Source organism: Mesoplodon mirus (genome assembly GCF_964341445.2).
Source record: "Mesoplodon mirus genome assembly, chromosome: 6".
In the NCBI taxonomy this organism is placed as follows: Eukaryota; Metazoa; Chordata; class Mammalia; order Artiodactyla; family Ziphiidae; genus Mesoplodon; species Mesoplodon mirus.
Window position 1 is genome coordinate 104570229 of NC_138982.1, and position 20877 is coordinate 104591105.

The 20877-nt window shown below is 38.3% G+C and overlaps 1 protein-coding gene across 1 annotated transcript in view; it reads right to left on the reverse strand.

Moving 5' to 3' along the window:
* Positions 1-20877, reverse strand: part of NSUN3 (NOP2/Sun RNA methyltransferase 3) — a 50425-nt gene that overhangs the window by 27312 nt on the left and 2236 nt on the right. Inside the window, exons 3-5 of the mRNA XM_082626198.1 lie at positions 13232-13575; positions 4763-4917; positions 3904-4025 (exon numbers count right to left, since the gene is read on the reverse strand). Of these exons, the coding sequence (XP_082482324.1) occupies positions 3904-4025; positions 4763-4917; positions 13232-13575 (621 nt within the window). The remainder of the gene's footprint in view (positions 1-3903; positions 4026-4762; positions 4918-13231; positions 13576-20877) is intronic.

The window sequence follows — 20877 nt, forward strand, 5'->3', positions numbered from 1 at the left end:
AAAAAAAAAAAAATCATGTAAACTTCTCTTGCACAAACTTAGCCACTTTCTAAAAAGACTATGTATATATCATTTTTAGCATATTATCCCACTTTGTTTTTCCTAATATATTTAAATAAAAATGAGGCAAGAGAATCTGATTATGTAGTGTGCACATACATAGTATGTAACAGAAATGACTGGTCTCAGAAATTATTTTGAGAAAAGATAATAAAGGTGTACTTTCAAATGGCACTTCATTAATAGAACTGGCTTACACTCAATTATTCCTTATATCCTTGTCCCACTTTTTCATCTTGTGAAGCATGTGAGAGTTGTATATAACTTATATGTTCATGTTGTATAAATTTAATAGAAGATTCTAATTTTTCCATCTCTGTATGGATAAACTGAAGAGTACCCAATAAGTGTACAATAAACTCATATGGTTTGGGATTTCCTGTCATCGTGTGCCTTCCAATATGCTTTTCATGCCAAAATAAAATCAGATTACTATTTTCACAGTTATATATAATTACATACATGCATTACCTTTTTTAAAGAATTTCTAAAAAACTATTACATATCTACATTACTCCTTTTAAAAAGTTTAACATCAAGAAACTTCTATTAAAGTGTTGATTTTCACTGATGTATCACATTCATAAAAACATGTGTAAGATTAATGTTTGGCTGTAGAATATTTGGTAATAGAATATTGGTTTTTCAGAAGCTAAAATTCTGAATACTATGCAGGTTGCCTATTTAATGTAAATATGAGTGACTTCCGGTAAAGTGAATGAATAATAACCATGGAAGCTATTTTATATCTTTGAGCACCATATCTGTCAGCAGACATGCAGAAACATACAAATTGAGTCTTCGACAAAATAGTACAAACAAAAAGCTTTCCTTATTTGCCACTCAACTATCCTTCTTACTTCTTTTCTCCCTTCTGAGTGCCATCTTCTGTCTATAACATCAAGCTAGGCAATATTTGCTTGCTTGCTTTCTAATTGTTCTTTGCAAATGCAAATAAGGATCTGCTATCAATCCTTTATACTTTTGACTAAAACTCATACACATCAATGTATTTATTCTCTTGCATATGCTTGCATTTAAAACCTATTTCTTATTGTGGAATAAAAGGACTGCCTTTTATTAAAGGATGACAAGGCAATAACTATATGAGGAAGATTTGGAAGAAAATAAGAGAAATTTCTTTGTATGTGATATAGTAAAAGTGCTATACCTGATGAGAAAATTACTATAGTCTCTATTGTCTTTTTTTGTTTTTTTCATTTTTTGGAGTCAGGGGCAGGAGATAAAAGAGATTGTGGCTGGCATTATCGCTTTTTCCTTTATCTTTTTAACCCCCAAATTTGTAGACGTTAGGGAATTAGAACCATTATCTGTGACTATAGCTTGTGTATCACGCTTTTTCCCCTTTATCATCATAATCACACAGCCAAGGGGCTCAGAGTTTCAGCTGCCTCAAGTGACTCCTAAACCTCTCACACAGACCAGGCATCAGAGGCAGGGAATGCAGAGTAGCTGCTCAAGGAAAAGAATGGGAGGAGGCTGGTGTGAAGGTCTTTCCCAATCACATATAATTACATGAAAACCTACACCCATTGTGATTGAGATGTCAATTTTTCACCCTGTTAATATGCTACTAAAGTGATGTGATGCTAAAGCCATTTCTTTTGGGGAGTAAGATGATGGGAGAGAGGGGTAGACACTAAAGAAGAGCCTCACTTGTTAGTGCACAAGACGGTGTGGATGTGAGGTTTACTCAGATACATGATTTTTGTGATGATGATCAAAATGCTATAAGGGATATGTATTAAATGGGGGAAAAAACCAAACTGAAACTAAAACCATGCTTTGGTTATGTAAATGCAATACTAATCAAAATAAATTATGTGAATTGCTTTACATTTATGCCTAATTACCACGCAGTACAATAATGATTATGTCATTATTTTTGTCAGATTAACTTTGCTATAAATTTAATTACATGTGTAAATTCTAAATATTCAGCTCTTGTAATTTAGTGTTTTTAAACAATTATTTACTGAACCCCCTTCTACATGCCAGACACCAAATTGCATATTGGGAATAAAAACAATAAGACAATCCCTTCTCCCATGGGGCTTACTTACAGTCTTGTTGAAGAAAGAGACAAGTACTAGGTAGATGTCCATCAGAGGAACTGACAAACAATATATTTTTAAATGAAGGTAAGGACATGAGGGGAATACCAATCCCAGTCCTAGGGAGTTAGGTACGGCTTCAATAAGGAGATCTCAGAGCTGATTCCCAAAGAACCAGCAGAGATAGCCAAGAGAACGGGGAGAATGAGTTAGAAGAAGAACTCTTAAGCATAAGAAACAGGAAATGCACTGGCCTCAGAATAAGGAACCATATTCAAAGAAGATGTGACTATCATACTAAGGAATCTGAAATCTTAACAGTAACGGGGAACCACTGCAGACTTCAAACAGGAGAATGACATGATCAGATTTACATTTCAGATCAGATTTGGCTTACTGTGGAGAGTGAAGAGAACAAAGTAGGTTTACAAGGAAAAGACTTCAAGAAATATTAAGAACAAAAAGGAACCAGTTTCAGAACATGTTCACACAGTAACAGCAGTTTGGTTTTTTTTTTTAACATATTTCTCTCTATATATATAGTTTTCATGAGAGAGAAGAAAAATGATATCCGCAGGAAGCCTGGTTGCTTACAGCTTAAAAAAAAATTAGAGGTCACAATGCTAATAAGCCACCATAAGATTTAGTGTCTGTTGGTGTAAGGCATCACAATGGCAAAGCCCAAAGTAACAGGAATAATTAACTAAAGAGCCAGATCAAGAAAGTGTAGGTAAGAAAAAAAGACTTAGAGCTGGATCAGTGCGACACCCCAAGAGGTAGAAGGGAAAGGTGGCATAGAATCCTCAAACTATCTCAGGGTTACAGTAAATGAAAGGCTGACCTTGGAAGAATACAAACAAATAGTCTAACTGCCAGATGAAAAATGTTTAAGAACCCGCTGGTTGGTGCTACCTGGAATCACCAGAATGAGCTGAGACATAATCTGGTACAAAAACAAGACCATGTATTAGTACTGGTTGTAATACTTTGGTAATGGCATATGTTCACTGTGGTGAGTTAATCAGAAGTTGGAAGTAAAGCATGTTGTCAGCAGTGCATATAAACTGTCACTCATTCTCATTCCACATGTAAGATCATTCCACATGTAAGAAGTAATGAGTGATAAGTTATCACTTAACTATATTTTAAATAGTTCAAAGAATTTTTGTTCCACATTAAACAGTAGGAATTACTTGGGACTAGGTTGTAAGTAAAAATTTCTTTTGAAACCAGGATAGGATGTCCCAAAATGGCTCTGTTCTGAAGAAACCAAGTATCTCTCGTGGTCATGCACTTCTGGAAAATTCTTAGAGGAGAGATAAGTGCTAACAACAAACTACAACTTCCTACTCACCCAGAACAATGTGTTCATTACTAAAAAAAAATGTGTCCTGGTCCAAAGCTACTCTTACGGGGGCTGCTCATATTCTGGTGAAAGAATATGGTGATGAATCCTACGCTCAGGATGGTCCTGATAAGCAAACAGCTTTAAACCACAGTAAAATCATTTGTGTCCTTTAAAAGACAATGCACAGCAACACTAGATTTCATTGAGGGGCTGGGGGTACAGAGGGGGCAGAGGTGACATTATAATACAAGAGCTGAAAGGGAAGAGGTTGAGAATTTTCTGGGTGCAGACTTTGGAGGATTAATTATTGACACCTACACAGGAAACCCTCCATTTGGGAGCTGCCCTGTGTCATGTTTTCTCATGCCTACTTAAATTATATTAGAAACCGAAGTAAGCTTTTATATTAATAGCCCTCACCTTAAGAGTTCTATCTGTAGAAGAGGCAAATTCCTCCTTTGGTTTATCCTACAGGCTGCATTCTGAGAATCAGAAGAGAACAACCAACTTCGATCATTTGAACACGGAGCATCAACTAACACCTACAGAAAAAAAAGGACATGTAATGCAAATATGAACTGAAAATATATCCTCAGACACAAAGTATATAGGGAAGCTAAGTATATCATGACAAAAAGTAGCAAATAAATAAATTTATTTTAAAACCGAAAATACACCTTGGTAAGTTCTTTATGACATTTCTTCACTAATACTTGACAGAAAAATTTCCTGTGCAATTTCAGTGTTTGGGTTTTTTAGGGGGGAGGGGGAATGAGAGGACTAACAGTCTACTAATCTCTACCAATATTTCATATTTTGATGACAGCAAAAACTTTTACAAAAGTTACTCATTTTAAATAGATGTTACTATACTTCTGAATTCTCAGCATTTATTTTTAAGAATAATTCAACTTCAGTTTACTGAAATGCTTTCTTTGCCTTCAACTGTCATACTCTGATATGAAATGTTACCCAATTAAAGCAATACTGTGCACATGTTTGAGTACTGACCCAAATAATATCTGATCTCTTCCTGAGTATCTTTGAGGTACCTGGAAATAAAAAGCATTCTATAATCCCCAATCTCAATGTTTCCACTTCCTTTGAACATGCTGACCATCAAATGAAAACTGCTTCCATGTTCACTTTATCAAAGTTTCCCAGGGTACTGAGAAATTGTATGAGGCTATGTCTGGAAGCAGATGGAAAACAACAACAAAGCAACATAACAGTGGTTTCACTGAGAGTCTATCAGTCTGTCACAATGTAATAAAAGTACCTTGTCAAACGTTTCAGGCTGGGCATCTCCCATTTCTCTGCCATCCAATTCAGATACTTTAATTACATTTACCAAAGGCTGTGGGATGAAAGATTCTAACGTCTGCCTCAGCCACCTCAATCTCAGACTATCGTATTCATTACAATGAAGATAACCTAAACGTAAAGGATTAAAAAGTTTTAAAACGAACACAACGGAATTGTTAAATTTCCACTTTTGATCAAATAAATTTCAGAAAGAAATTGGTTCATCATAATTACGCAGAAGGGCTCAGAGGTAAACATTATGATTCTCTTATGTTTAAAAACAGAAATACACTCACAAACACTTCATAAAACATTTACCATAGTCATGCCTACAGAGCCTCTCAGAAGCTCTCACCATTTACTCATTCAAATTTCATTTTGAAGATGAAAACCTTTAGAGAATTATGGATTCCTAAAGATATGCTATATAACCAATACCTCAGACACAGTTCTCTCCTAAAGCTCTTAAGAGTAAATGATATATTCGTAAGAGTACATGATATATAAAGTTCCTTCTAGGACAGAACACCTTCATTTTAAATAAACGAAATGTGGTATGTGGAAAAAAGCATGTAAAATGTAATTGGCTTTATGATAAGAAAGACATGGGCTCAAATTATGAGCTGTGAGACTTTGGGGAACTTACTTAGCTCTCCTCAAGAGTCTCAGTTTCTTATCTGGAAAATGGGGACTGTCCCTAGTGAAGGGGTTCAGAACACACCACTTCAAAGTATGCTGCTTTGACATACTGATAATTTTGAGTTAAAGGCACCTGAATAACAGCTGATGCACGAACGGCATTTTGACCTTTCTTTTTCTTCCTGAAAGCAGGAGGTGTACTCCCATGTGAAAGATACCCTGCCTATACCAAGAGGAAAGAAACTTTCTTATCACCAGAAACACAGAGTCAAGGCCAAGAGAAAAAAATCTGTATGCTTGACTCCTGTTACTCTGTCTTATGTTGGTCACAGCCAGAAGCCCTAAGAGGACACAGGAGAAATTTTACCACCTCTACCTTACAAAGTGGTTGTTAAGATTAAATGCTACACCCTAAACTTATACAGTACTGTATGTCAATTACATCTCAATGAAACTGGAATTAAAAAAGTAACTGTGATATTTTAGTAACATATCTAGCATAGGACTGCAAAAGTAGTAACAACAAATGTTTATAATAATTACTAACAATTCTTGAGTCCCTATTAAAGGATAAGCACTGTTCTAAGACTTTACATGTAGTAACACATTTAATCCTCACAAACCTATGAGATAATTTTCTTATGGTTTCTGTTTTACTGATAAGGAAACTGAGGCCAAGAGAGGTTAAGTAATTTGCCCAGGTTCACAGAGCAGGAAACCAAGACACTTGGTTCCAGAGCCCTACTTACTTTTAAGCACCATGCCATGCTGCTTCTCAGTAATAGAAGGCATTTAGCAAATGGTTCTCTCCCTAATAAAATAGTTGTTTTGTTCTTCCTTTATTTAAATATATATTTATTATGTAGTGACATAAACTTCATATAATATATATTTAAAGACAAGCATATTTTTAAATGCATAAAAATATAAAGAACATCAAAAATCATCTAAAACCCATTGTCTTCAGATAAGCACCATCTAACATGTTGATAAATAATCATACCATATTTCTTTATGCCTATATGCACATATAAAACTTATATAATGGAATTATATATTTTGTAGTGTCTTTTTTTCACATTACTCTTCATCTACCCCCTCCACCAACTGCCCAACTACCCCATATACATATGCTTATATAATTGTCTACATACCCAGGATTATATTTACACACTTCTCTATCCCATTACTCTCCATATATGCCAATATTTCAAAAGCAATACCACCAAGTCAATCAGTAGATATATAAATCTTTCCTTTTTTCTTTCTTTTTTCTTCTTTGCGGTACGCGGGTCTCTCACTGTTGTGGCCTCTCCCGTTGCGGGGTACAGGCTCCCGACGCGCAGGCTCAGCGGCCATGGCTCACGGGCCCAGCCGTTCTGCAGCATGCGGGATCTTCCCGGACCGGGGCACGAACCCATGTCCCCTGCATCGGCAGGCGGACTCTCAACCACTGCGCCACCAGGGAAGCCCTATAAATCATTTTTAAAGGCTGCTAAATAGTACATAGAAAAAAATGTGTCCTCCTTTATTCAACCATTGCTAATTGTTGGGCATTCACACTATTGTCACTAATAATAACATTCAATAAGCATCTTTATAAAAGTGTACTTTCATAATGTGCTTTTATTATTAACAGGATATTACCAGAGGCATAGATAGGTTTGGGTAGGGGAATGTTTAATTTTAGTAAATACTACCCTGTCCCACCACCAAACTCTCACAGAAGTAAGTTTTATTATTAGTCTGATATGGCTTGTTATGCTGTAGTATAATCCTTGCTGTCTAACACAATTCTTTTCATTTGTCTATTCATCATTTGGTTTTGCTTTTCTGTCAACTGCCTATTCTTATCATTTGACCTTTTTTTTTCCCATTGCACTACTTATATTTTTCTTACTAACAGGTAAGATGTATTTTCATATTTTGAATATTAACCCTTTATCTGCCATCTGATTTGCAAATGTTTCCTAAATTGTCTTCTGAATTTATTTGTAGTGTCTTTTTAAGTACATAAGTTTCACAATTTTTTTAATAGTCAATCATATCACTTTTATAATTTCTAGGTTTTTTTATCTTATTTAAGGTGGTATTTTCAACCATTAGATTTTCAGGTCTAATTCAACTAAACATTCACACAGGCCACACTGGGCATCATCCTACACAGGACAGAAACTATGCCTTTTGCCAAAAGGGCAGGTGAGACATTGCTTTTTCTTAGAAGGCCTTGTGGCAGTCCACACAGGTGGTAATTCAGGTGCAAGAAGATGAGCCTCATGTTGGGCAGGTGCAGGAGCTGTCCTGGTTTAAAAGCCTCACATCCCACAGGAGCCTATACCTCTTCTAACAACTCCACAGGCACAGCTTCCAGGGTCCCCACAAGGGACATGCCCATTTACAAGAGTCACTGCACTCAGGCCCAAAGCATGGCATCCCCATCAGGTCTTTAGGGTTTATTTACTCTTTCTCCCAGTGCACATTCATTTTACCAGTCAGAGTCATTTTTATCAAAAGCCTAGAAACAAAGTGACAATTTCTGTCAGGTTACCAGGGAAACAAATCGAGACAACTGAAGGTGAAATTCTAATGCAGAGTAGGAAAACTTTCTGTAAACTCTTTGCTCAAAAATATCTGTGTAGGGCCTCCCTGGTGGCGCAGTGGTTGAGAGTCCGCCTGCCGATGCAGGGGATACGGGTTCGTGCCCCGGTCTGGGAGGATCCCATATGCCACGGAGCAGCTGGGCCCGTGAGCCATGGCCGCTGGGCCTGCGCGTCCGGAGCCTGTGCTCCGCAACGGGGGAGGCCACAACAGTGAGAGGCCCGCATACCGCAAAAAGAAGAAAAAAATATATATATATCTGTGTATACGTGTGTGTGTGTGTGTATACACACACACACACATATTGTTTTTCTGGTTGTCACTCCACTTTTAAAAACTTGTAATGGCTTCCCATCATCCACTAAATAAAGTTCAAACACCTAGCTTTAATTAAATGTCTGTAATAGTGAGACCTCAAGAGAATTGTTCAATTTTAACCACTACCTCAATTATTTCACCAAAATATTCTGTGCTCCACCAAACTTGACTGACTCGCCTATTTCTCAAACATACTATGTACCTCTCCTATAGTACTTAACATAGTTTATGTCATAGCAGAGTCCATGTGCATTGCTTACCTTTGCCACTACCAGGGCTCCAAATTTCTATATGGAAGGAGCTCAAGAGATGGCATCAATTTTGTTAGTGGGGAAAAGAGTAGAAAATCACCTTAAAGCTGCATTTGTACAGGTAGTACATTCTTTTTTATTTAGTTTACACTGTTTTTTTGGGGGGGTGGTTTTTTGGAGGATTCACTAATGCAGCTTATGAATAGTTGTCTGAAAGCTCTTGTCTTAGCCTGAAATCCTAGAAAACAGTCTAAGACAAAAGTTTACATTATAGAAGGGGTACAGTCCCAGGGACACAAGAGTGAGAGAAAAAAGGAAGTAAATGATGCAAGGAGGGAGCACAAATATAAGAGCATTTGTAATAATGCTAGCTACAGCTTCGGTCAGTCTCTCAGGATATGTCCATAGTCTGAAATTACTGACCCTTGTCAGAAACTGGCGTTTAGTGAAGCAGAGACGAAGAACAAATAATCTACTGGCTTCCTCCTGTATCCAGCCTCTCATTGGTTAAAGTCCATTCCAAGAGTTGATAACTCCCACACACTTCAGGTTTGTGTTATCTGGCCCCTCCGGGCAAGTACTAGGGAAGCCACAGAGTCCCTAGCCCAGGTGCAGCAAGCACTCAGGTGTGGTGACCTCTACTTGTCAGTTGGCACCCATCCAAAGGCATCCTCAATCTGTGGCAGTAGCAATAACAGCAGAAAACTGCAGGATGGCCTGAGCCTTTGCTAGGGTTTCTCCAGTGTGGAAACAATTCAAGCCCCTCAAGCCTTAAGGTGAAGGGTAGCAGGAAAGGTGAAGCCAAACATATCTGTGATGGTGTGTAAACCAGGGCCATGACAACCCCCGAAGTCATACCTTGTCTCCACCCTGTCTAACAATACTAGGAGCCTCAAAGGAAAGAATCACATCTTAATTTCATTCCATTTCTCTCTTTTTCTGATTTAGATATTTTACATTCTACTTCTATTCTTTTAGTGGTAACCCTAAAGATTTTAACATGCATATGTAGAAGAAAAATCTAAATTAAGGCAATCGCCACCATTTTTCCTAAAAGATATAAGAATCTTATAACACTTCCTCTTAAATAAGATGCTACTGACATTGTGTATTTGGGATTTGGGATTTATTTGGGCTTACATTTTTTTTTTTTTTTGGTACGCAGGCCTCTCACTGTTGTGGCCTCTCCCGTTGCGGAGCACAGGCTCCAGACGCGCAGGCTCAGAGGCCATGGCTCACGGGCCCAGCCGCTCCGCGGCATGTGGGATCTTCCCGGACCAGGGCACGAACCCGTGTCCCCTGCATCGGCAGGTGGACTGTCAACCACTGCGCCACCAGGGAAGCCCGGTTAAACTTTTAAAAATATATAACGTAAGGCATCACAATCCAAGATTCATATATATACTAAGACTCACTACATTGAGACAGAATTTCATGCTTTAATTGTCAAAAATAAACCAAATCTTTTTTTTTTTTCAGCTAAGTAGAAAAGGGGGTGAATTTAAAAAATTCTTGAACAAGTCATTGTGGTTTTTCAGGAATAGCATTTTGGAGTCGTGGCTTTATGTTTTATTTTTTTACTACATGTTCCAAAATCGTCATTGCTAGTATGATTTCCAAAAATAAGGTGCACCTAATGCAGGGAGTTCTAGGAGATGAGGGAGCAGGAAGGAGGGCAAAAGCAATTTCAGTAAAGAAAGGAGACTTTCTAATCTTCTCTACCACCAAAGGCCAACTAGATGTATAAAGAGTATTACTGACAGCAAAGAGAATTTCATGCCAGCCCTCAGTAAGAAAGTTGATGAAGCCACTCCATCAAGCTGGGTCATTCTTAATATGTTAATGCTTTCCTACTTAGAACTGTTTTCTCTTTTTCTATCAACACCAGGACATTATGAAGGCTACGCTGACAAAAGCAGAACAACAAAAAACAGTGGACAATCCCTCACTGTGCTGTTAGGTGGGAGCAGCTGGACCAGAAGAGAAGTAGACTAATTTTTTAATCATCCTAAAATACGAGCTTTTTAATCATTCAAAGCTGTGAGCCTCCTGGCCCAGAATAAAGGCCAGTACTGATCTAAAGAAATTCAGTGGATAAATGCACACTTAGTGCAGCCATCATTTTAAGCTTTGCTTATAAAAGCTTTTTTTAGATGGCTTCTGCATTCCAAATTCAAGCACTGTAGCTAACCTAATTTGGGCTTTGAGCATCAGCATGAAGACATCTGTACTTCTTAGTAAACCATTATCATTAGCCCTTCATAGATGAAAAGCTACTTTACTTGGAACACTGCCTGTAATTCATTGCCCTTGATGTAAGAACAGGACGATTCTTCTGCACTTCAAACTCCTAGAATATATCTGTTTGCCCTTGGATTCCTAATCTGGAATTTCCTTACCATAAACATGTAAAACATTTATAGCCTACTAATGAGGATAATCTAGGATCAAAATGTCTTCTTTTCAAAATGGTACCCAAATTTGGCATTTCTCTTCCATCGTTCACAATACTAAAAATTCTATATTCAAAATTGATGCAACAAACAAAATAAGAGTACTGTCAAAGAACACACAGTGAAAGTAATAACAAATACTCCTTGTAACACGATTCCATAAAATTTCACTTTCAGCTCAAATTGTAAAAATAATAAAACAACCTTACAAAATAATCTCTTTCATTGTGATTTCTTACAAAATAATACAGCAAGCTTCAATAATAGAGTTTTAACCACAATTTGAAAACACACAGTATGGTTTCACCTAAATATACAGTTAACTGATATATCTGTACCAATGCCTGGTACAACTGGATTCACAGTTCTCATAAAAATGTTTGTAATCTATTTCAATAGGAATGCTATCAAAGGAAGATATAAAGTAGCAGTCCTCAAACTAGCATATGCATGCCCTGGGGATACATAACAACTTTTTAAGGGATAAGTAGGCTTAGATAGTTTCAAAAGAATTAATTTTCAGATCATCAACTTCTTAAAAAAGGAGAACACCTCTGGTCAGGGCTTCTCCTAGGATAATGACCCTTCACCAACTTTACAAATGAGGAGCAAGCTTCCCATCCATCCAGTATCTTATTACGAGTTGTTCCAGGGCATAGAAACCTTCATAGCCCTCCAAAGGCAGTTCAGCACACTGGTGCTTTGGCTGAGAAAGTGCATGTGTCTCCTAATTAGGCAACACAGCCGTTTTAAATTGAGATGGTTTCTAATCCTTTGCCTTCTTCAAAATCAAAAACAGACCTAAAGAGTGTTCACATAGTAAATGATTAAAATAATGCTTGGTGAAAGATATCTTTGTGATTTAGGGTTATAATTCAGGAGTTTAAAGAACTAGTGAGATTACTATAACACAATTCCCACCATCTTTTTATCTATGTGAACAGCATTTGCACTTATAAAAACAAAACCGTCAAACAAACAAAAACCAGACAGAATTGATGCTGAGCCCTGTCTTATCTAACCATAAGTAATTTTCATTCAGGGAAACCTAAAGTAATAGTTTAAACGTCCCATCGTCTCATTAAGAAAATATAATGAATGCATTACTTTTAACAAATATACATATATAAATGTATATTACATACATTTCATCATTTTTGTACTACTAATAATAGTAATGATAAGTCATTTCAGAAGAACTTTTAAAATCTTTAGAATTATACTGTCCAATACTACATCTACTTGCCACATGAGGCTAGGAGCACTTGAAACGTGGCTAGTCCAAACTGAAATGTGCTATAAGTATAAAATGCACACCAATTTCAAAGACTTTGTAAGAAAATGAGAATGCAAAGCATCTCATTAATAATTTTTATTTTGATTACATGTTCAAATAATATTGTGGACTTACTGGGTTACAATGTATTATTAAAATTAATTTCACGGGCTTCCCTGGTGGCGCAGTGGTTGAGAGTCCGCCTGCCGATGCAGGGGACACGGGTTCGTGCCCCGGTCCAGGATGATCCCACATGCCGCAGAGAGGCTGGGCCCGAGCCATGGCCGCTGAGCCTGTGCGTCCAGAGCCTGTGCTCTGCAACGGGAGAGGCCACAACAGTGAGAGGCCCGCGTACAGCAAAAAATAATAATAATAATAATAATTTCATTTGTTTCTATTTTTAATGAGATTGCTCAAAAATGTTCAATTATATATGTACTTCATGTTATATTTCTATTGGACAGAACTCTCTTAGAACCTTATGGTCCAATGATACAACAATTGATTTTAAAGGTATATGTTTTTAAATGTATATTGTTTTAATGTATATGTTTTTGTTGCACAGAAGTATGACAAGGATATCAATACAAGACTCTCAAATGTAAAGGTAACAATAAATTTTAAAAATCTTTATCATTAGCTTATCAGCTAATGACATTATCTGATAGATTTGTGTTCACAAAATGTTGTAGTTTTGTTCCCAATTACCCGCCAATTAAGTAGCTGGAAAAAAATGTTATTTACACTATTTCCTCAGCTAATATTTCCATTCTTTTCCACACTATCCTGGATTTTAGGCTTTCAAAGTCCCCAAACTCAGTCTTACATTTCTCCCCGCATACTTTAAAAGTATTTTGTAACATGTGGATATTTAAAAGTTGTCAGTTATGAAAAGAAAAGTACATTACCTGGATAAGCACACTGTAGCAGAGCTATCGATTTGCCTCCAGGGCCAGCACACAGATCCAGAACCTTTTCCCCATCCCTCAATTCCAGAGCCAGTACTGGGAGAAGAGAGGCAGCATTCAGGAGATAGTATTTTTTTAGGTTTCCAATTTGGTGTCTTTCTGAAGGCATTCTGTGTGGAGTTCTGCTAAGGTAACATTTCAGTGACTTAGGATAGTAGGGTAAAGATCCTTGAAAGAGTGAGTGATAGCCCTTCAAATGTAAATCCTTTTCCAGTTCAAAAGGATAATTGAATCGGTTAAGAAGCACAGCATATTGCCAACATGATGGAGATGTTAGTATATCCCTAGAGAGAAAAAGAAAAACAGAGGGATATTAATATTATACACAGCAATACAATCTTATATGACTAAGTGAGGGAATGTGGTCCTAGTTCTACGCTTTACTTACCTGTGATTTTCAGAGCCAGGAGTAGTATTACAGACTTTTTCTTTTGCCTCAGGCTCCCATATTGCTCAACACAGTACTGTTATGTTCCTGTCTATATTTAAAACTTTTGATATTTTGTTCATCGTGGGTTTTTTTCTTTTGTATCAGTTTTGGTCATTAAAATAGTATTTACCTTGGTTACCAAGCTTTAGGGGCTCTGCACCAGAGAGGAATGCCTCACTTGCCTCAGTCTAGTCCCTCCCTGCAGATTATCTTGCCAAAAAAACATGGCCTGTCTTTAACATACCTCGAAATCCATCAAAATAGATTTTAGTCTATCACTCTTTGCGCAAGGAAGCATTTTTCTTAGAGACAAAATTTAAAACCTGAGTCTATTAATATTAAAGGGAAAAGTACTATCATTAAAGGGTGTTTAAAGGAATGAGTGTTCAAGTTTTGCTCCGATGAAGATAAACGTATGGAAAGCTAACTACAGTGAACACTACAGTAACAGAGGCAATCAGTGGCTCAGATGATACAAAACCAAGGATGGTTTAAAAATCACTCATGGATTGATGGTGCAGGCTTTCCCTGCCCCCACCTCTCCAACAGATTTACCTTCCTAATTTTTTACTTGGGCCAACAGTTAGATCTGTTGACAATCACAAGCTCACATCAACTGACAAATGATACAGCAGGAAATATTTACTTACGAGCTGACCTTTCTAGGGGAGTTCTTTGGGAGCCTCATTAACCACGCTCAATTAAGTAAATTCCAGCTGCTACTCACCCTGGTGTGGCCTATGTGAGGAATGGCTGGATTGAAATGTAACACCTGCGCCTCTGGATGTGTGCCATGTGAATTTCAGTTGAGGCTAACATGTGAAATTGCTTTCTCTTTTCACTGCCTCTTACTATGATGGTGCATCACAGAAGCCCAGTGTTTCAGCTATACCGGAGGATGACAGTCTCTTTAAAAACATGCTTCACAAACTTTAGCGTGCATCAAGTGCCTGTAAGAGACTGCTGGGCCCCACCCGGGGCTTTCTGTAGGTCTGAGGTAGAGCCTGAGAATTTGCATTTCTAGCAAGTTCTCGGGTGATACTGATGCGCTGATCCCCAGGACCACACTTTGGGAACCAATGCATTACACTGGACCCTAAAAGGAAATCTATGAAGGCCACGGTTGTAAACCTTACGTCAGTCCATCCTAATCTTACCCTCTAAACTGGATGAATATCTATCCAGAGTTTTGAGTCATGTAGTAACAGGGAAATAATGCTCAGAAACATAATTTTATTAATACAGACTAAAGTGTCTTGGCTTTAAATCATGTGTCCATCCCTTAGCTAACAAGGGCTAGACACTTTCAACTGGCTTTATACACCTTCAATTGGTTAATATCTGGCAGGGCAAATCTCCATCCTTTTTTCTTTTTTTCTTCTCAATTTCCAAAGCTATCTTAGAATGTTTATTGTTTCAGATGAACATGAGAATCAACTGGTCAGTTAAAAATATTTTATAAAATATTTGTATAGATAAATAGATAATAACTTTGACTAGGATTATATTAAATGCACTAAATTTGGGGAGAATTAACATTTTATTGTATTCACTCTTTCCAACTTTCACCACAATATGTTTCTCCATTTATTCACATTTTCTTTCATATCCCTTAGTAAAGATTATTAATCTTGCATGTTTCACTTAACCTTACTGTATAAAAGGATTGTTAGTTTAGGAACACTACTGATTCTTGTACATTATCCAATATGTTAAATCTTGAAGGATAAGGAGGAATTAGCCACAGGATGAAATGAAAATACAAATTCCAGGGCAAAGGCCATAGCGGCCATAGCACGTGTACAGGCACAAAGGTATGACGGACAGTGCATTTGGGGAATTAAAAGTAGTCTAATGTGGCAGAAGATTATATGGGTCAAGTATAAGATAAAGTTTTAAAATATTACCGTATAAATTTAAAATTCTTATAAATGAGAAGTCATTCAAAGACTCTGGGGGGAGAGCCTCATTCGATTTAAAAACATGTACTTATGGCAGAGTGAGGCAGGAATCTTCAGAAATTATTCTATCTCATTCTTCAACAACTAGATAAAATAAGCCCTTGCTCAGAACAAATAAACTTTCTGATCCCTCTTAACCTACACCCAGCCTACTGAACTGCCTGAATTTCCTGGAGCAAGTTTTCTTTAGCCTTTACCAGTCTCAGCATAGACTGTTCCCTCTGCCTAGAATGACCTTTCCTCTCTCACCCCCTTCAGCCTGACTTAACTCTCCTACTTGCTATTCATGGGGCAGTTTAGGTTTTATCTCCCCAGAGAAGCCTCTCTATCTACCACTCAATCCACCCATTCTATCTCACCCTGATAATATTAATAATAATAAAAATTACTGATCAGATGCTTACTATGTGCTTTTTGTATGCTTACCTCATTTCACCATCACAACAACCATGAGGGGCAGCTATTATGCTCATTTTAGAGGTCAAGCTAACTGAGGCTGTCAGAGATTTGGCAACTTACCCAAGGTCACATCACTGTTTAAAGAGAAGTCCCTGATTCAAAATCCGCTGGCTTTAAAGCCTAATAGGAGCATGAGGCCCTGGTACTGTAGCACAAGTGGTAAATGACAGGAAGGAGAAGAGAATTTCTACTCCAACCCCCTCACCTAGTGCCAGTGGCCCCGTTCTCCCTGAAGCCTGACATACGCAGCCCTTGGGAACCAGCTGCAACAGATCAATTCAATGAAGTGACTGCTAAGGCTGCTCAGGCTGGTACTTCCCAGCCCTGAGAAAGCAAAGCTGTGTATTAACGTGGGTCTCAGCACCCACCTGCCAGTAACCTCGTCTTCCCCCAACACACACACACACCCTCCAGCGCTTGCATTGGTGGGATGATGCCCTGATGCTGGTGGCTACTCACTTCAAAAGCTCTGATGGATGGGCAAGTAGCCCAGCAGACAGTGGAGGAAGCACATATTAGAAGACTCAAGAAGACACTGGCCAGGCGCCACACTCCAGGTCTCCTCTCAAGAGGAGGAGTCTGAAGCTGCGTCACTTAATAAACTCCAAGGCCAGAAGTGGAAGCACACCAGCAGTCAGCAGAACGGGGACCTAGAAGATCAGTGACCTGCAAATATTTTGCTAGTACTTCCACTGATACCATTTTGAAAAAAACTATGTCAGGATGGTGAAAGTGTGACCCTTCTTGTCAAGTGGGACAAAGACAATGTAGAAGGGCAGGTTGGTAAAGGGGAATAAGTACCCCCTTAGGCAACAGGGGAGCAGAGTAATCTCCTGAAAAAGCATACATGAAAGCCGAGGATCTGGAAGTTGATTGCTATAACTTGCCTGTGCTCACATATCCCTTGAAAATTGCATAATATATTATTTGGACAATGTTTGTTATATGATAACATGATTTTCAACTTTTCTGTGATTTTCTTTTCTCTTACTATTCTGTTCTCCATTCTACCTTCCTAACGAATGATGAGGATGAAATATTATCTTATCTACACATCACTAAGCACAACTGCTTAGTTCTGTGTAAATGCACTGATTACAGAACCCACTAAACGTTCATGGTTAAAATACAGAAATCCCTTTTGTTTTACTGCTATTATTACCCACTAGAGGGCGCTCATTCAATCATTTTAAAAGTCTGGTTTAGAAATCAAGACTAAATCAGCTCATGGAAGTGCGTGCATCAAGGTATGTTTTCGTGCCATTTAATTTCTATTCTTCAGAGAGTCTAATGAGCTGATTGCCTCCTACTCTTTCTTGACATTGTTTCCTCCTTGTTTCTCATGGAAGGGCAATCTATGTCCATATTTGTTAGCCACAGTACCTCAGATTGGAAGTCCCGAGTGGAGGTTTGTGTTTGGTGGAGACAACAAAAGGCTGAAAAGACTGCACACAAGGAGTCCTTTATGTCCCTTATATCAGGAGACGTGTCCATACACTCCCAAGACTGGGACTCCAGACCCTTCACAGCAGCACACTTGGTAGAGGAAAAGGCACAGGCTTTCAAGTCACAGGCTTAGACTGGCCATAAACTGAGACACCTGGAAATTTTTCTAACCTCTGACTCTAAAAGAGGCTAAAAGTTACTACTACACAGGGTGTGCACAGATTTAGGTTGAAAATGTGTGTAAAGCCAAATAAGGGTCAAAATAGAAATCTAGATACTAGTTCATTTTTGTTTTCCTCAACCAGCCCACTCCACCCCCACCCCCCCCTTCACAGACTGTGGTAATGCAATCTGGTTATACAATATTTTTTACTGCTATATGTGAACTATGTGACCTCTGGGTTAATGAGGAGAATGTTAAAATATATATATATATATTTACAGACAGGCCAGACTTAACTATGGCTTTTTTTTTTTTTTTGCCTTCCACAAAGTGCACACAAAATTTCCAAAGTTCATAAAGATTTCCAATTAATCCTCCCCTCATATATATTTGAGGGCAGACTATATATAATCCATCTTTGTATTCCCAATGCTTAGCACAATGCCTGGTATATAAACACTGCCTAAGTTGTGAATACATATGTAGGCCACTTGCACAAGTCTTAAGATACTGGTTCTTCAAGACCCTCCCTTGACAGGGAAGAGACGGGTCAGTAAATTATGACAATACAACCTTGAACGAATTACAACAGCTGTATCATCAAAATGCAATGGAAACACAAAGGGCAGAACTAATTTTGCCAAGTGCATATGGGACAGCTTGATGAAGAATAACAGTAATAGTAATAAAAATTATTCTCACATGTACTGAGGGCTTACTATACGTCAAACAATATTCTAAACACTTCGTTTTTATATGTAAATTAATTTTCTCTTTCCAAATAATTATATGAAATAGATACTATTTTTCCCACTTTACAGACAAGGGTAGTGAGGCACAGACATGTTAAAGAACTCTCCTAGGTCACAAGCTACAAGATGCACAGGTGGGATCTGAACCCCCACTTTAACCACTGCACAGAGGGAAAAAGGAGAGCGTCATTCCTGGCCCGAAAAGATGATGGAGCCTGTCTAGTCATGATAAGACATTTAGTCCAAATGTAATACTGCAGACAGTGGGGGAGCAGAGGAGGCTAGTATTCCAGGAGTGACACATTGCAATACGGCAGCGTTGAGAAGCAGCATGACAGAGTGGGTAAGACAAACTCCCAGGGCTTTTCCAAATGTGAGCTGCGTATCACTGGGCAAGTTACTTAACCTCTGCATGCCTCAGCTTTCCTATCTACAAAATGGAAATAATAATAACTACCTCGAAGGGTTGTACAGGATTGTTATCAAATGTAAAGTGATTAGAACACTGTCTGGCATATAGTGTCATAAAAGTGGATGCTAAACTAAGCAAACAAATACTAAAGGGGAGAGACTATGGAAAAGGGCTGTTGCAATATGTCAGGTAAGAAACAATGAAGGCCTAACTAAATAGTAACAGTGATGATAAAAAGGAGATCCAAATTAAGAAACTTCTCAGGTAAAAGCAAAAGCACTTGGTGGGCAGTTAGATTTTGATGGGGGCAGGGCAGTGGTGTGTGGTGGTAGTACAGAGTTAGGGAGACCCCAAGACCACCCTTACTTCTGACACCGACTATTAAGTTCAGGTTCCCCAAGACCACTCTCAGGTTAATTATTAGCTAAAAGCTATTTTATTAGCTATATTATAAGCTATAACTCACTGTTACACTCATGGTTATGGTTACAGCTTATTACAGTTAAAATCACGCAAGGTAAGAGATGCAGGATGCAGAGTGTAGGACAGTTCAAAGCATGAAGCTTCCAGTTGTCTTCTTCAGTAGAATCATGGACAAGGATAACCTTTCCCTGTAACCATGTGTGACAATATGCACAGGAGTACTGCCAACCAGGGAGTCCTGGTGTCTAGATTTTCCTGGGGCTCAGTCACACAAACATGACTGACTACCCACTCAGCTGACCTTCAGTCTCCAGCCCCTCCGGAGGTTGGAGGCAGGAGCCCTAGCTGATACAGTGGCCCAGAGCCCGCACCTCACATCACGTTGTTACACTCCCCCATGTTGCCCAAGCCCCCAGGCAAACAAAGACTTTTAGGCAGAGCGTTCCAAGGGCTTAGAGATCACCTCCAAGGAGCTGAGGGCAAATGTCAGACCTACCTCTGAATAAGGTTCATTCTTCACTAAAAGGTAGTAAAAGTGTGGAGGAGGAAAAAGGAAACTGAATGGATAGTGATGCCTTCAACCGAGATAGAATATGCAAGCAGCAAATGGCAACATAGGTTTGGTAAGGGAAAATAATAATCTGCTTTTGAGTTTGCCTGGTACGAAACTAAGTAAATTATCAGGAAACACTTAAGCTTGGCAAGGGCTGCATCACTTGAGATGAGAGCACACTGAGGGAAGTTTAGAGTCATGCCATGAAATGGGCTCACCTTAAGGAGAACATGTAGGTAACAAGTAGGGCAAAAGTTGAATCTGGGTAAGCTCTCAACTTCAAAGGACTGCTAAGAGTGTGATGGCAAGAAGAGTTTTTACAAAACGATAAAATTAAAATAAACACTAACCCTACCCCACTACTACAGAAAACTAAAAGTACTGAGTAAATTATTAGCTTTCTAGATAGCACAAAAATGCACTCACCTTTCCCTGGAAGTACATAGACTCTGCAAGCACAAGACTACGTCTTGCAAATAGTTAAAAAACAAAAGTATTTCTGTCCTTATTTCTCCATGCCATCCTCCATGCTCAGACTACTTTCTAAGCTGAGAAAGCCTTTATTCTGCCTATGGCAAATTTAGAGCATGTTTATGCAAAACTTAAATTACCATGAAAACTCAACAAAAGGGTAGATGAAGCAGAAGGCATGGCTTATTAAATGGACTGCTCATTTTGGTTAGGGTCAAATAATAATTTATAAATCTGTCTGAGCACAGTAAATAGAAAAATAACTCATTACAGGGTCTGAGCAGCCAGATAAAGTCTGAAGACAATACAGCTCTTGAAATTTTTTTATTTTTTAAATCATCCATTTATGCCTAATTACATCACAGGTATGAGAGGCATATAGAATAGGGGTTAGCCATGGGAGTTCATGAACCAGAGAGCCTGGGCACAAATCCCAGTTCTGCCACTTACTAGCTGAATGAACTTGGGCAAATTACTTAAAAGTCTGTGCAGTTCCCTCAGGTGAAAAGTGGGAAA